Source organism: Archocentrus centrarchus, chromosome 16 (assembly GCF_007364275.1).
Source record: "Archocentrus centrarchus isolate MPI-CPG fArcCen1 chromosome 16, fArcCen1, whole genome shotgun sequence".
Taxonomy (NCBI): domain Eukaryota; kingdom Metazoa; phylum Chordata; class Actinopteri; order Cichliformes; family Cichlidae; genus Archocentrus; species Archocentrus centrarchus.
The window spans coordinates 20,200,542-20,218,139 of record NC_044361.1 but is presented as its reverse complement, the minus strand read 5'-3'; the positions used below and the strand labels follow the sequence as shown (position 1 = coordinate 20,218,139).

At 39.2% G+C, this 17,598-nt stretch overlaps 1 protein-coding gene across 3 annotated transcripts; it reads right to left on the bottom strand.

Moving 5' to 3' along the window:
- Window positions 1-5,394: 5,394 nt before the first annotated feature.
- spaca6 (sperm acrosome associated 6) lies at window positions 5,395-10,533 on the bottom strand. 3 transcript variants are annotated; one of them, XM_030750602.1, is made up of 9 exons: window positions 10,266-10,533; window positions 10,066-10,152; window positions 9,802-9,873; window positions 9,561-9,584; window positions 9,378-9,455; window positions 8,761-8,864; window positions 8,186-8,342; window positions 5,797-5,977; window positions 5,397-5,630 (listed from the first exon to the last, which is right to left on the bottom strand). In XM_030750602.1, the coding sequence occupies exons 1-9, from the start codon at window positions 10,477-10,479 to the stop codon at window positions 5,552-5,554; spliced, it is 996 nt and encodes a 331-aa protein (XP_030606462.1). In that variant the 5' UTR covers window positions 10,480-10,533; the 3' UTR covers window positions 5,397-5,551. The 3 variants fall into 3 exon arrangements, with proteins under 3 accessions (XP_030606463.1, XP_030606462.1, XP_030606464.1); XM_030750603.1 differs by lacking the exon at window positions 8,761-8,864 and having other exon boundaries at window positions 5,395-5,630; window positions 9,378-9,472; XM_030750604.1 differs by lacking the exon at window positions 5,797-5,977 and having other exon boundaries at window positions 5,398-5,630.
- Between the last annotated feature and the right edge of the window lie 7,065 nt (window positions 10,534-17,598).

Below are 17,598 nucleotides of genomic sequence, written 5' to 3'. Positions count from 1 at the left end.
AAGCTCTTTCCTGGATTTGACCCTGTTAGAGAAGTAATGTGATGAACTTTATCAGAGACTTGAGACACGACAGTGAAAGAATCCTGAATTAAAATCCCTGGGGGGAAATTTTGCAAAGATGATACTAGAAGTATAACTTCCATGGGGAAAAGGTTTACCTGAAACCTTACATAATGTTTTATAAAAGCTACAAATAAGGCATTTTAAGATGGTGACTGAGTGGCAAGTCTTGGCTCTAGAAGGGCTTTGCTTTTATCCACAGCACAGTTTCACTAAAGTAGCTCAACAATAGAATGAGACTGTGAAAGAACCATGTCTTAAATTATTGTGTTGTTTTTTGTTTTTTTTTTGAAAATCAGTTGTTTAACTGGGGGTAATTCATTACCACTTCTGAAGTTTGTGCTTAACTAAAAAAGCCCTGTTTGATTTAACATCAACTTTAATTTGTACCCATTCCACTAACCCCACTTAGCCATGTTTGATCTAACACAACTCAAACAGGGTTGAATCATCTGGCATTTTGTGCGTGCACAAAATTCAATGTGAGATTAAAAAGAAAAACAAAAAAGAGTCCACTTATGTACCTTTTTAAAAAAACAAACAGTTGGTTTAATTTCCCTTTAAATGCAGTCCTCATTAACAGTATGGTGCTCTGGTAGTTTCCAGAAAACTGCACATATTAATATGAAGACCGAGAGAATAGACTGTGCAGAGTTGTATCTCCTTCTTGTACCAGTTTCAGTGTGACTCACAGCTGTGAGAATGTAACAGTAAGTTTAACATTTGTTGCAGTAAACTTTTCAATAACATTATCTGTACTGGAACAGATTTAATTTACTGAAACTACACAAAAATTAAACACATTTTTCTGTCTTTGGGGAGTGACTCAATGTTATCAGTGTGATCTAACCTTCAGGTTAATTGCTGCTAAATTATACTTTTTATTACTTATTATCAGTAAAGTAAAAATCTCCTACAGGTGGTTAGGGAAGGTGCTGGGAAAATTGCTAGACTAGATGAATTATTTCTATACAATTAATTTGTTCATAATGTTTTATTTGAGAAATACAAGATCAACAACAGAAAGACAAGCATAAATGTGTATTTAATCAAAATAGTCATGACACAAACACAACTACCACCACGTGCTGTGTTTCATATGAAGGATTTGGTGAGAAATTAATCTAAAAGTTGTCCCAAATAAGATCATATGATTTACAAATCTGAATCGTTTCACTTTCATGAGCCTCACACATGTACAAATGTCTAAAAATACCTGTGACAGTATTTATCTTTACTTACTGACAGTTAAATGTGCATGCATGGGTCACCTGCTATGCACAGATCATGTCACGTGGGGTTTTGAGAGTCAGGCTGTGTCCCAATTCAGGGCTGCTTCAGTAAGACATTAAGGTTAAATAAAACTATCCAGTTATGAAGCTTAACTTTAATCTCAGCCAAACATTTTTCTGGAGGATCAGTGCTTTGTACAACTGAAAACTATTAATTGTCTCTTTCACGTTCACTTTATGGTTTTAACCCTATCAGTCTCTTCAAAACACACGCAAGCATCCATCCTAGAGACAAACAATAATATTTGTATTATATTATTTAAATGGCTAAAAATGTACTATTTATATGTGTTGGAATTTATTGTGTGTGTAGAGTCATGACACTTCTTTCATCATAAGTTTTATTGACATCCTGGAAAGACTATTTTCATCTGACATGTGTCAGCCCGCACAACTGGATATTTGCTATTTTGAGAAAAAAAAAAAACTCTCTCATAAGATGCTGCTGAGAGGTGATATTGAAATTTTCACAAGCATGGCTTGAGCCATATTGTCTGCAGTTGTAAACAAATGTTACAATTTCTCAAAGCAATAAAAACTGGAAGTGCGCTTTAACTGACATTCATACATGCAGTACGTAAAGGATATGCTAGACTCCGTCCAGATGCACATATTCTGGTCTTGTTGTTTGTGGAGTGGGGGCCTGGATCAGGCTTTTCCAGCACATCCCATAGATGCCTGATTGGATTAAGACTTTTCTGAGGCTAAGATCTGTGTGCTTTGTTTCTTGAGCTGCCCATGAGAATTTTTAGTGGTGTGGCAGGTGCACTGTCTTGCCATGAGGCTTGATTTTTCAGCAGTGTTTAGGACATGAATTGCACGACCAAAGGTTTTCCAGTACCTTGTCTTGTAACAAGTTAAGGAGATCTTTATCTTTATTGTCAATATATAAAAAGGAATACAGCTAAACTGCAATTTTGTTTCAACAATCAGTGGTTTTAGCGTTGTAACGCGAGCTTTTATGTTTGTGTGCATAAAACTGAATACTGATTTAGCCTGATGCTCCTTTTTTGAATGACAAAATTAGAAACCAGGAAGTCAACAAACCAGTGTGACCTTAACACAGGCAAAGAATGTAATCAGTAAATAATTAAGGGCTGCTTTCCTGTTAATAGTTGCTTTTTTATCATCACAGGTCATTGGTGATTTATAACATTTATCTACCATAAGACGTGTTTTCAGCTCATACTGATCAAAGTGCAGCATAGGCTGAATTGGTTACATAATGCTTAATGATGTCAGCTATAATTTCTTTGCAAATCACAAAGGAAGACTTTGATATAAGAAGCTTTTGCTTGAGGTTTTCAGCTTTGAGGGTTGGTAAATGACTAAAGTGTCACAACTTTTGTAAAGTGTTTTGCAACTGAGTTGTTTCATCATATGAGATGTGATTCAGTCTATGATGACGTTGGTTTGTTTAAGCAACCATATTTTTCCTGGCCCACAGTAATGTGACACTTTGTCAATGTAACCACAAAGTTCAATGCAAATTCAAGCTACATATATTTAAACAGGTCTAGGTTGAATTCTCCTTGTGGTTTCTCTGAGACTGACTGTAGTCTGCAGCCTGTTGCTGCCTCTCTGTGGTCACCTGCTGTGGCTCTATTCTACTTGTGGGTAGTGGAACAAAGGATTTTCCTTGTACCCTTTTGGTACCTTTTTCTCCTTTTTTTGCAGTATAACATCGAAAGGAGTATTCAACACAACTGTCTGGGTGTAACTGAGTCCATCAACCAGTCAGAGTGCAATCATGGTCACAATGCTTACTCATGACTTGTCTGTTACACCACAGATTTTTTTTCTGACAACTTTTTACTTTTATTCCCTACATTTTTTACACAAATATCTGTACTTTCTACTCCTTAAATTTTCAAAACGCACTTGTTACTTTAGGTTTCAGCTATTTGAGGGAAGTTTTTATTTCGGGTCACTGCGCCTTCAAACATCAAACCAATCTGAGACTAAATGAAGGAATCATAACGCGCAAAAGCCAATCCCGCTGCAGTAGTCTCCATCACCGGGACTTATCGCATACATGAAATGATCAAAGAGACAAAACCATATACTTTATGTATCATTTATAGCACTGTACTCAGAGGTTACAGTGGGCCGGACCGAGTGCAGATGTCCTTGAGTTGTGGTCGCGGTATTTCAGCATCTAGCTAGTGCTACTGAAGAGAAGTGAGCATAAAGGGAGGAAAATGTTGTAGCCAGTAATTTCAAATGCAACGTTTCTATCACCTCAACAAATATCAGGAAACACATTGTTTGTGTGCAGTTTGTCACACGGTGTGTCTGCTAGCTAAAGCTGCAGCTGCTGAGAGAGAAGTTCACTCAGCAATGGAGAAAGATGTAAGAAAGAGGAAGCAGACAGGTTATATTTAAAGCTAAGGACTGCTCAGTCACATTTGATAAATCAGAAATTTAAAGCTTACATGTAATGTCCTCATTTTTAAAAAATCTGATATTGATCTGTATGTGATGTGTTTTTTCATATTGTGAAACATCCTGTAAACAAACTCAGGTATACTAACTTTTTGTTATTCAAAGACTACATGAAAATACTGCAGTTTAGTGTAGAATAAACAGGCTAGCTTGCTGTACTGTATTTACAGTAATGCTCTGGTGCACAGTGGCTGAGTTCACAGTCAAAGTTACAGGTTACATCAAGTGCAGAGATGAGTTTGAATTGAAGCTGGTGGTGCTTAGATTCATTCACTGAATTCAACCTTTATACAAACAGTATGCTGTCAGTGTAGGGCAGGGGTGGGCAACTCCAGGCCTCGAGGGCCGGTGTCCTGCAGGTTTTAGATGTGTCCCTGATCCAACATACCTGAATCAAATGGCTGAATTACCTCCTCAGTATGCAGTCAAGTTCTCCAGAGTCCTGCTAATGACTTCTATATGTGATTCAGGTGTGTTGGCTCAGGAACACATCTAAATCATGCAGGGCACCAGCCCTCGAGGCCTGGAGTTGCCCACCCCTGGTGTAGGGGATGGAAATCAGCCAAGATAGCATGTGAAATACTGGTTTACATCTTGTTGAATCCACTTCATCCATTAAGAGCAGCAGTAACATAGGTCAGCTGATCACAGCCTGCACACAATAAAAATCTACTGGACTTCACACTAGAGATCATTGTGACTCTTTTCCCCACGCTGAGCCACCACAACTGATCTTAGGGTTCCCCCACCTGCTGAATCCCACTTTAACCCTTGACTGTACTAATGTTTGTGTTTATGTGTGGAGGTAGAGCCACCCTCTACAATGTGGGTAACAGCTTCAAGATGAGTACATTCATTAGAATTTAGATTGATGTTTGTATTCTCAGTTTATACCATTTTATCATTATATTAATATACCAGGTTCAGTTAGCTTTACACAAAAATAGTCCTTCAGTGAGCTACTTTTACTTTCTTACTTTGAGTACATTTAAGAACATAACTTTTACTTGAGTAAAGAAGTTAAATCAGTGCTTCAACTTTTACCAGAGTATTTTTAACACAAGTATCTGTACTTAAGTACAGAATGTCTGTACTTTTGCCACCTCTGGTTATACCTCACCATTTTTCCTTACAGTCTATCTTGACTCATGCAAGTTATCAGGTCTTTCTGTGTTGATACATTAACACATTTTGCCTGTCTTTAAGATCTCATATTTTTAGCTCGGCTACCTTCTGGATCAACCAAAGAACCTGAGCCAGTGTTCAATCCAGCACTTAAATTTTCTGTACATATCCAGGAATTACCACACGTTCCATTCTGGTGGTTATAAATATGAAAAATGTGTTTGGTATTTTTAACACCAACTGTCTTGTGGTTTGTCTGATACTGGTCTTTCTTTCTAGTCAATTATGACTATAAAGAAAGGCTTTTAATTACCAGTGGTGATAGCAAGGCTGTGTTCATCATGAAGCTATAATGACAATATGCATGTAGCCTATGCATTTTTGTTTGTCCACACACACACACACACACACACACACACAGAGAGAGAGAGAGAGACAAATGTGAAACCAAAATCAACTACACTGTGTTTGTTGCATACAGCAAAATATTTAGTGGATGCTACTAATAAAGAGGCGGATTCTGCCCTCTAGTGGTGGAAAGAGTCACACACAGGTTGTCTGGACTATGACGTAGCACTCTGCAGACTTGATGAAATGCCTTTGTTTCTTAACGTGTATTTTCCAAACACTCAGAATAAATCTAAATCTTCATCCTCATCTGTTTCTTCAGTATGACTTTGCTCTTGTATTGATGACCAACACAGAACCCTGAAACAGCAAAAAATAAATAAATGAAACAAGTGTGAGCTATAATACCAGCTCACGTAGTCGCTCTGGGGCACCACGTATTCACATGACAGGTGTGCATTTCTAAGTGTCTTTGCTGTTAAAATCTGTTAATGCTGATACTGTGCAAATAATAGTTCTGTTTTACCCCAGGGAGATAAACAGCAGCAGCAGTAAAGCGGTTAAACAGGCAGCGAGAAGCAGTGACAATGAGGCGAGGAAGGAGCGGGGAGAGTCACCAGATGCAGGGAATAACTGCCCTCCTGGGAGAAGAGACAGGTCAAATATCTCCTGCAGCTCTGTGTGGCCTGCCACAAGCTGGGGGGTCACTAAGACAGACACAAAGAGATGAAGAGAGGGAACACAGAGACGAATTGAACCAGTGAGAAATAATGGTGAAGAAAGGGAAGCGTTCAGTTTGCCGAGACCATCTTTTGCGTGGCAGGAGTTTCCATATTTATTAAGCAGAAATTAGGATTTAGTTAGTCTTCTGTGTCTAATTTGTTGTATGACAACAAATTAGACACATTATCATAAGTAAGTTTTAACCCACCAATTTAAAGCAATTATTAAACTAATTCTTTAATTCTTATCCAGGAGGCAAGACACACACGTGCTTGTAGTATATTATACCCATATATATTTTTACACATGCAAAAATGTATGAAACTGCATAACCTGACTATAGTCAGTCATTGACTATATATCCCCTTTACCTCCAGTATTAGGGAAATGTGCACACGGGGAAAGCATATTTCATTTTAATTACACAATATGATTTCAACATTTTGATATATTTTTCCACATTTCTTTGAACATCTCGACAACTTTGCTAACAAAGCCAGACACCAACCAAGTCTAATTTAGTGTCCTGTAGGAAGAATTTGGCTAGAAAAAGCAAAGTAATTCAAATTGGACATGCTAGCCTTTAGATTAGTTAATAGATCTCTATTCTGTTTTCATGCAGGCCACTTCCTCTTAACTCCAAACAGCCAGTGCTTGTTTTGCCAGCCCTCTGCTGCAGGGTTTTTGAGTCCTCAGTAACTGTATTAGGATACATTCCTCAGAAACACACTTTTCCACAAATGTTCTCAATATCATAGACTTCATTTGGAAGCTCTCTCATTGGTATTGGAATACTGTTTAGAAGTCTTGAGTTTATTATAATTACAGTTTAATTTAACTGGATGCAAACATGTTTGGAAAACAGGGTGTGAGAGTCTTTTCAGCAGATCAACCGTCTTTTTATTCCCCTTTTCTTCACAGTAGTGCATTAGTGTGCCATATTTACCGCGCAGATTAGTTGGTCAAACTAAAGAAAAATCTGACTATTTTTTTTCTAGAAAGCAAAAGAAAAATAACTAGTGTTTCCAACTTAAAGATTAGAATCTAAAACTAAATCAAACAATTGTGCGACAGGATAAACTTCATTTAAGTGGGGCCTCTGGCAGTACAGCCACTGTGACCTGCTCACCACCATGGCCTGACACACAATAATCCTTGAGTGGAGTTGCAACTCCTGCCTATATAGTTAATAACTCTTCCTTCTCCAAGAAATAACACTTAAATATCAATTAAGTATTAAACAAACTTACGACAGTTTTCAATGCATCATTCAAAGACAATGGTAAGAATTGAAGAGTGAGAAAATAAATGTTGATATATTTAGACAATGTACCTGTTTTTTACCAATTTAAAATCAGCTCCTTCTTCAAACATCAGACAGACCTCCCCCTCCTTCATACTACACTTGGCACAAGCTCCCAAAAACCTGACCACAAAGAAGGAGTCCAAAAGGGCCTGGACTCAGTCTGAACTAGCTGGATGCCAAGTGCAGTCTGGAGGAGAGGTGAGAAAATAAATTATTCTGATACAAAGATTCAAACCAGCACTTTCAATCAGACTCTCTCAGGATTTCATGAGTAATGTGGCAGCAACACAGCTAAGTTAAAAGCTCTCTGTGGTATGTTTAGAGGTCACAGGCCTCCCCTTGGCAAAGGGTAGCTAGCTTTGTTAGCAAGGTGCATGGATAATTCAGTGATTTTTCTATAGGATGCTCATTTTGGATAGAGAAGGTTTTAAATGAAATGCACTTACTGGAGAGACTTATTATTCAACTACTGAGAGTGTTTTTCAGTAAAATCAAATGGTGAGCAAGACAAAATGGAACCAGCCTGTCACTCACAGTACCCATACTACTAATTCACAATTTAAAGGGGTGTGTTATATGAAAGCAGAAGCATCAAAAGAGGGAAACGTGGCATTCAAAAAATACTGGATTGAAATTTATGGTAGAAAATCTGACTGGTGAGGGTGTACATGTGCCCTGAAATTAAAGTTAATTTAGAAAATGATTCAAAATATGAAAGAGATTTGCCATTTTGTCCTTATTTATTCAGGTTAGTCTCCAAACTTTTAACTGCTACTATGAGTAATTTTGCTTTAAATGTGAAGAAGCTGCCAGTTTTGTGGTGCAATGGCTCTCCCACAGACCAATTACAATTTCCAGAGGTCATTCTGAAAATGATATATTTTACCTGAGATATAGTAGTATACTCTGACAATGGAGAGTTGGCCCGAGTAAATCTCACACTGGTAGGTGCCCTGATGCTGCAAACTCACTGAAGGGATGGAGTAGAGCCTGTCCACTCCCACAGTCACTTCTTTAAACTGATCCATTTGTTGGGTTTTAACCTGAAGGATTAAAACACTTTCAGTTTTTGTCTGCATTGCACTGACAGATTTTGTTAGAATTAAGTGTTAAAATAACAGTTCACCATGTTATATTTAAAATTGTTCTTACAAGAAATCATAACACTGTTCATATAGATATAAATCTGGAAATTTTTAGGCAACACTGCAAAACCCTGTTAATAGGAGACGTTTATGAGGTGGTGGGTCAGAGGAGCAACAGCAGATGTTTTCACATGCAGTCTTCAAGCCAAGCTAACACTCTTCTGACTCCAGCCTCATATTTCAAAGACATGAAATTATATTGCTCATTTTGTCTAACTCTTGTCGAGGAAGCTAGTATGCGTATTTTGTAAAATGTTGAACTGTTACTTTTATCAGTGGCGGTGACCCTGAATGATTCACCATGTGCTGAGCGTACCTCCTCTGCGAACCTCCAGATCACTTCAATATCACTTGGCAAGGCAAATGGCACAGCGCACCACATTCGAATCCTGCTGTTTTCCATAACTTTAATTTCTTCCACTGAAATAAACATATAGCCACCCACATGCATATAGGCAAATGCACACACTCAGATAACATTCACATAGGGGCAGCTCTTGCAGTCTGAGCCCTCCTTAATGATAATACTTAAGCCCAGTCTCTGAGGAGTGGAGTAAAAGTGATGATATGCTAAAGAGTGGCTGTGCTGTAAAGGCTTGATATGAATACCATGTGTGTGGGAGTCAACTGTCACCTTGCATAAAGAAGCCAAGGACTTAAAGAGTATCTTGGGGGCTCTGTGCAAAAGATATAATGTGTGGAAATAAAACCTTTCCTCTGTCTCTTTTTTCAAATCCTCACTTTTTGCTAAGAGCATTTCAAGGATCAAAAGCAGAGCATTTCAAGGATCAAGAGTGGATGCTTATGGAGGGGAAAATATACTTATTTAAGGATATGTCACATGTGGATTAGTACATATTTTTTTCGTAGTTGAAAATTGTGACATAACAGAATCAGTAATCCGATGTGCTAGGGTATAATATCAATACTGACCTGGACAGTCGAGAAGGAATTCACAGGAGTCATACTGACAGGTGATACAGTTGTACACTGCACCTGCACTCTGAAAACCTGATGGTTGCATAAAACTGATACTGATATATTGATGACAATAATATTTTGGTTATAGAAGCAATCATTGCTATATTGTAGAGACAAAAAAAATTAAAGACCAACCACATGGGGGGAAACATCCAGAGACTGTGAAGAGAAGGAAAGTTAGATGAATGAATATTTCTGACACAGCACCCTGAAGTGAAAGTGAGTTTGAACTAACCACTTCCTGGGTCCTTCACAATATTTGAGAGGCTCTGAAAATGTAGCTAGTATCTTACAGAGATTACAGTGAGCTGTAATGACTTAGTATAGGTTATTATGGACTGAAAGATGGAGGAAAAGGAGAGAGTCCGTAGCTCACCTCTAGGCAGTTTGGAGGCAGCTGAGATGAAATTGTCTGCTGCTGTCTGCAACCTTTGCTCATACACAGTGTCTGATAGATGGAGAGGAGGAGGAGGAGGAAGATAGAAATATTTAGCTCAGTGCATACTGGGGAATTGTGTGGCTGGGGGCGTCATTTTTTAAATCTAATTTCTAACTCCTCTCCTTTTCTGACCTCACTTAACAATTTTTGACTCATTTATTGATACGGTTATATAGACTACTCGAACAGGTGTTTTGCTACCGTTATTGAGCTTTCGGTCAAACTCTTCCACCAGTGGCAGGATCTCTGCATCCAGAATTTCCTTCAGTTGGATGTCATAGCCTTTACCTGGAAAAAAAAAAAAATCACATCACACAGATCTTTAGATGCTGCTGCAAAATTGTTTCCAAATTTGCTCATTTATCTGAGCAGTAAAGTAGCAAAAAGAAAGTATTTCATACCCACTCTACCAGCTTCAATCACCGTCTTATTATTGTTGAAGATGTGGTCCAGCTTCTCGAAGCAGGTGTCAACATTTCTCACATTGTACTTGGTCAAAAGGTAACCCCAGCACAGACGAAGACTGTCTTTCACATCAACGAAACACTGATAGCAGCTTTGAGAGGGGCTCAACAGCAAGCTAATGTACACAAGCCGCAAAGCAGATGTGAACATTTTTCAATATGAGCTTTAAAAACTCAGCAAATGTTTCCCTGTGAACTGTTTTGATTCAAATCCTCGTCTCATAGCAACGACAAATGTGGAAATTCCACATTTTGTTTTTTTGGGTATTTTTGGGAGCTTTAAGAATAAGAGCCTTGTATTTGTGTGCACATCCCACACGAGAATGAAAGTAAAGTCTTGAAAGTATATCACGCTCATCTTTTCTTAACATGAGAGGAGAGCATCACAGACTCCTCTCTGTATTTCCCACCATTCTATTGTCTCTAGTCCCTATTTCCTGCTGCCTCAATGCACCAGTTTTACTGCAGAGCACAGAGATGGAGCGAGCCAAGGAGGAGGGTGGCGGCAGTGAGAGGGAGAGGGGCAGATGAAGATGGAGTTAAATGTTTATGTACGTGTAGGGGATGAAGTGTGAAGGGTGCCAGCATGACAACCCAAGAGAAATGCATGATGTACGATAAATGAAAGTCTAACCGGTGGTGTGGGGACGATGAGACAGGGAATGAAAGAAGCCAAATAGAAAATAAAGAACAAAAGGGACAACAAAATCGATAGGGTAGTGAGCAGAGAGCGTGCACGTTCTGGCTGATGAAGTTTAGAAAAAAAATTTAATTGGTGAAAAAATGTGAGGAAAAACAAAAAGGAAACAAAGAAAAGACAAAAGAGGGAAGAGAGGACACGCAAGTGACAGACAGAGAGAGCGAGAGAAAGAGGGAGCGGGACTACAAATCAAGTCGACTGCCTCATTGCATCCTGTATCCCCCACTCGTCTCCCATCCTCCTCCTCCCCCCCATACCCCCCCCCCCCCTTGTCCCTCACTCCTGGTGCATCTCCATGGCAACCAGACAGGGTGCCTAATACATGAACTTAATATATTTCCAGTGGCAGGGTGAGCTGGGTACTAATGCATTCATCTGTCTCCACACAGACAGGCCAATCAATATTAGGCAAGAGTGTGCTCCAGGACTGCCAAAGTCAGACAGCTAGTCAGATGGCTGGACATGGAAAATCCCAAATGAATATGTGTGTATGTTTGAGGGCATTTAATTGTGTCTGGTGACAAGGACACTTTGATCATTTTTTCCTGCTCCATATCCAGTGCATTTACAAACTCACTCAGAGCTTTCAAAATGTCTGGTTGTGAGAAAAAAGACTATGTATATGAAAGATTTGTCACTTAAAAAATAGAACAATAATAAAGAATTCCCTAATCTCGGAGACTGTCTAGACAAAATTAAAGGAAAGCTGGGAGACTGTATAGTCGGTGCCTTCATTTTTTTTAATCATCCAATAATGTTTTGTAAAAAAAAATTAACACGCAGTACATTTTAAAATTTTATTAACATACAGTGGTAAAAAGAAAAAAACAGCAAAGTATGGAAAATTGTACATAGTCAAAAAATGACACCACAGATTTTCAAACGTGTCATATAAGACGGGGTCACAACCCTTGGCTGTCTTCCTATTTGACCCCACTAGGGTCTATAACACAAAGCCAGCCGAAAGGGTTGGCTCCCTGAAACTGTGAGTGCAGTCGTCCTCTTCTTCAACCTGAAACGTCTTTATCGTGACATGATGGGTGGACATAGTAAAATGGTGTGAGGAGTCATTCAGCTGGATACTAAGATGCACTAAATCCAGGAGAAACAACGACTTAAATCACCCGAGAATTTTGTTGCATTTAAAGTGGCTTAAGTGGGAATAGCATGGTAGCATCAAATATACCTTCTAGAAGGAAAAATGTTTATCATGTAGAATATATTTTGCTAAAATGATCCCCTCCTCTATAGGATGTTGAAACTGAATGCAGCCCTGTTCCCGAGGACCTCACCTGTGACCTGCTTTGACCTCACAGGTTAAGGGTCTCAGGGACAGAGGGGCATACTGTAAAATTAAAATACACTGAGAGGGTGTAAAGACAGCGTCGTTTATTGTACAAAAATGCCAATGCTGAGTTTAAATGTGTTAAAAAGAGAGAACTGCAGAGTCACTGCACAGAGACAAAGAAATGACCTCATCTGACATTTGGATTCTGCGGCACCAACCGGTCTCCTGGTTTGCTGCAGATTAGAAGCAAAGCTGATCAGTTCAATTAAAGCGTAATCGCCGCATAATCGGGACAGATTTGTCCACATTTTATCCATGCTAATCTTTTGTTCTGCAGTGAATCAAATCAGATATAAAGAAACATTTTTCACAGCAGGCACATATAATCTCAGAAATGCAGCCGCTGAGGGCTCATTGTAGAGGAGACACAATTAATTTAGGGGAAACAATTAATTTTAAATTGTTGGTAAATGCCATGGGAGTTTTGAACATAATTTTTGAGCTAGCATGGACAAATTATAGTTTAAAAGCTTTCTGAGCTAAAGAGGTTTTAAAAACCAATTAGTACTGATGTAAGATTACTAGATGTATTACGGGCTGAACTTAACACACGTCAAACAGACGTCGATATCTTAAAGTCGTCATAACTGGCATATAATTATTTCAATATGTAAGGCATATACAAAGCAGAGAATTTTTTTTCCTTACGTTCTCAGTAACTGTGGAGGTCCACAACTCACTGTAAAGAAAACTTCAAATTAGTCTGAGTTTAAAAGCACTTACATTCAACATGCATCCAGTCTGAGACTTTTTCATTTCAAAGGGGCTTTCAGGATTGACTATCTCTATGTGCAATTCTTAATATTACAGTATTGCATTATGCTTTGTCAGTCCACGTCTTAAAGCAAGACCACATCTGTCCTCTGACTTACCAGTAAAAGATGAAATTAGTTTCAAAGATTATGAAAAAGAAGAAGCAGAAGAAGAAGCAGAGCAGGATACCGTCGGCATTCAAAGTATCAATCCACCTGTAGATGACATAATATAATTACATTTCATCGTCACTTAAACTGTGCCAGCATCACTGTAAAACACCTTTTTTTTTTTTTTTTTTTTTTGCTGGTCAAAGACAGAAATGTCCAACATCCATCCATTTTCTTCCGCTTACCCAAGAACGAAATGTCATTGCGTAGAAATATTAGAAGGCAATGCCACCCACTGGTAGACAGACAGAATAACACATGCTGACTGAGGAAGACTGCATATGATCTTACATATTTCAAAAATTGGAAATATCTATATCATAACTCATCTGTGAAGGAATAATGTTTCCGCCTTGTTTCAACACCTTAGCATGAATGCGAATAAAGGTGCAATGTGTCCACATCACATGCTGCATCAAATTGAACTGCATTAATGTATATCAGGTATTACATCATGTATTACCTACAGGTTGACTTTATAATCTACAGGCCTTCAATTTCTGGAAGACAGAGGTGTGAATTTTGAGGTTGTCTTTGTTAACAGTTGCAGCTGGAGCAGACTACAGGGAATAGCAGAAATGAATGGAATAACAGATTTGTCTGCAGAAGAGGCAGAATTTAAGGTTTGTTTAAAATTGTGTCAGTATCCAGAGAAGAAAACTCTTATTAAACTCTAATTAGATAGCTCATGGAAAATGATTATATTTGGGTTAATTAAAATGCATGTAATTTTATTGCCTGTCGTAACACTGAAATTCACTGACAGCTTTAAAGGGAATTAATTTAAACTGAGACGAATGAACAAGAGGCAAACAGAAAATGTGAATTAAAGCAAGTTGCAACTTAGACATGAAATGCAGACATGACCTCGACAGCACGCAGCATGGATCCTAGATACTAATTGAAAGGCTATTCAGCATATGCCAACATAGACAGAATAGCACATAAATACTACAAATATAGCCACTTACAGGAGGGCTCACAAGCTTACACATGCAGCTTGTTTTATTATAATCAAAGAGACAAATGTGAATTATTAGTGATAAAAAAAAAAAGTTTTCGTATAAAAATGCATTTCACAGCGGCATAAAAAAAAATACCATCCTTACTCTGCATTGAACTTGTGAGATAAAAATGCGTAAAGAAAGAAAGAGAAAGAAATTCACCTTGCACTCAGCCTCTTCTTTCCTTTTCTTTCCCAGTCAGAGTGGTTCTGTGTTTCCTCTCAGCTCCCTCTCTTTCTGATGGTCTCTGCCGGGGCCAGACAGGGAGCCCAGCGGCAGGTAGGTTACAGACAATAGTATTGATTCCATTATTCTTCTTCTCACTGCCTACCTGCCTGACTAACACCAGCACCTATACAGCACTTCACCTTTTGTCTCTGCAGGGCTGTTGTCACAAAAACACAGAGCTGCAAACAGAGGAAGATAAAGAAGAGGGGATAAAAAAGCTTGCTTACTTGTGCGCTCACATGCCCGTGTACACACCAAACTGCCTGCTGCACATACTATCCAACACTTAAAGACGACACACATACACACACATTTACCCTCTATGCTGCATAAGTGGTCTCCAGTCATCTCTTTTTGCTTTCACTGTACCCAAGTCTCCTCTCCTCCTTTGCTCTCTCCCTCTTTTACACTCTCTAGTCGTCATCCTTCCATCTCCCTCTTTTTCCTCACACGTTTTTCTGAGTCTCACACAAACCCGGTAACCTCCCCAACACACGCACGCACACACACACGCGCGCGCGAGCACACACACACACACACGCACGAACGCATGCTCTAGTCTGCGAGCTACATATATGTGTGTGAAAGTGTGAGAGATGGAAGGAGAGAGGGAATATGAGTGCGTGAGTGCATGCATGTGTGTTTGTGTGTGAAAGAGACGAACTGTGTGTGTGTGTGTGTGTGTGTGTGTGTGTGTGTGTTGGGGTGGGGGTGGGGGGGGTGAGCAGGGAGGCTAGCAGAAAGTGGGGATAGAGGGGGAGGGTCAGAATCTCTAATAGGATGAGAATAGAGAGAAAATATGAAGCCCAGGAGTCTCACAAACCTGAGAGGCTGACATTACTGCCTCCTCATATGTGTACAGCAATCATACCATCATCAAATTGATTACAGGATTTATGGTGTTGCTCCAACACCACCGTAAATTGCAGCTGGAGTGACTTCAAACACACTAAATAAAGCCATGGTGGAAAGCTCTGCTAATTGTAAAATGTGTCCTGATTATACAGCTTGACATCAGAGGTGAACAGCATGCATTTAGCCATTCTGTACAACCAAATTTGTTCAAATGAGTCTGAAATGGGTGCTATTTAAACAGAATGAGAAATTAATATAAAACCTGCATCCCTGTTGCATGCAGGAATAACAAAACTGCAACAGCTTTGCACATACATACAAATGCATTTAATATTTCTGCTCTTTGTTCAATGAGTTTGAATGTCTTAAGGCAGTTTGATTCTAGTATTTGAGCTATTCTCTGAGAGGACAGAGAGTCGCTGTTGTGCTTGCTGGGTAACAGAATCATACAGCCCCGAGGGAAATTCAGAAATGAAAGTAAATCTAATTTGAACACACTGATTGGCTGTCTCTTCAGTGAGAGGGAGCATAAACACTACACTTGATGTGTAAGCATCATTAATGGCCCTAAAGTGTTCTGACCATGTTTTACAACAGAGCGCATCACCGGTGTCTCACACATTTAGAGCAAACGAGGGTAAACTGACAATGAAAATACATTGCTTTTGGCCTAAAGGGGCTGCAGTGATGAATTGATAAAAGCCTCAATGTAATGAAAAGGTAGTTGAGAACTTGGCAACCATAAAAAAGGCAAGGACATAAAGAAAACAGCAGGAACAAGTAAGCATATTGATTGCGTGTTTCATTAGGTGAAAGTTTTAAAAGCCTTCTCACTAAAAAGTAAGAACTGAACATCTGCAAATGATGTGAATTCATCTTCACTTTCTTTCAAAAGACTTTTCAAAAATAAACAAAGCGAGACAAATAGCACTCATTAATAACACTTTTTGGCTAATCATGCTGTGTGTCGGTTATATAGTAGTCTGCATCACTTCACAGCTTGTATTCTATACGTATACTGAATTTATGCTCCTCAGGCTCTTAACATTCTCCTCCATAGCTGCAATCATACTGTAATAGCAAGACACCTAAAATTTGCATAGAAACAGCACTACAGAATGTGTTTACACAATCTGCTGTGATGTGTGCATTTATTGGTCTTTGCTATCCCTTTGCACTGAATGTGAGTTCCTCATCTTGTGCAGCATATATAATCCACCTAATCCCACTTTAATGTCACAGAGACAAACTCCTGTGCATTTACAACATGCAGATTCTGGCTGTGGATAGATTTTAGAGTGCAGGAGTCTGTGCCTGCTCTCCTCTGCCAGTAGACTAAAGCACCTCGTTCCAAGACAGAGGCAATGTGGGCGCCATTTTGGCTGAAGAACCAAGAAAAAGCTCCTCTCTCTGACAACAGCAGTGTCCGAACCTGAGTGACAAATGCAGAATGTCACAGTCACGGACAGGTGTGTGTGTGTGTGTGTGTGTGGATGTGTGTGTGTGTGGATTGGGGGGGGGGGGTTGAATTTGTGTGTGTGTGTGCGTGTGTGTGTGTGTGTGTGTGTGTGCCTGCGGCTGCACTCTGCAGTGCCACTGACAGACAAAGCACTGGGAGTGCTCCACAGGGATGACATCATCAGTCTGGGATGAAGTCTGCCTTGTCTGTCTCAGGATTGGGATGCTCTAGTTTGCCAATATATCCCAAGAGACTGCACGCGGCATTGTTTATGGCAGCACTGGTTTTTGTAAAGTATTGTCCAAAGTGTGCTTTAAGCAGAGTAATGTAGGAATTTTTGCATGTGGTTGAGTGAGCAGGTACTTCAAGGAACTCATAGCACTTCATATAGAGGTTGTAGCATTTCCCTCACAGTTCCAAGTCTCTTGGACATTTTTTAAACAGCATATGTGCGTGCAGACGTCATGAGAATATGTTCACATAACAGTCTGGTCACACATATGTACAATCTGGTGCAAACGCTAAGATGGAAACCAGGTATAAGAAATCACTGTAATAAACAATCTTTACTTTGCCAATAAAAAAATATGCATGGTTAATACTACTTCCTCCCATGTACATTATAATTATTACTCCATACACCTAGCAGTTGTCTGATGTTCAGCTGTCTGCACAGGCAGGAGAGCAGCAGTGTGTGGTAGATGATAAAGAACGCTACGACTGACAGTGCAGAATCAGCACATTTCTGATATA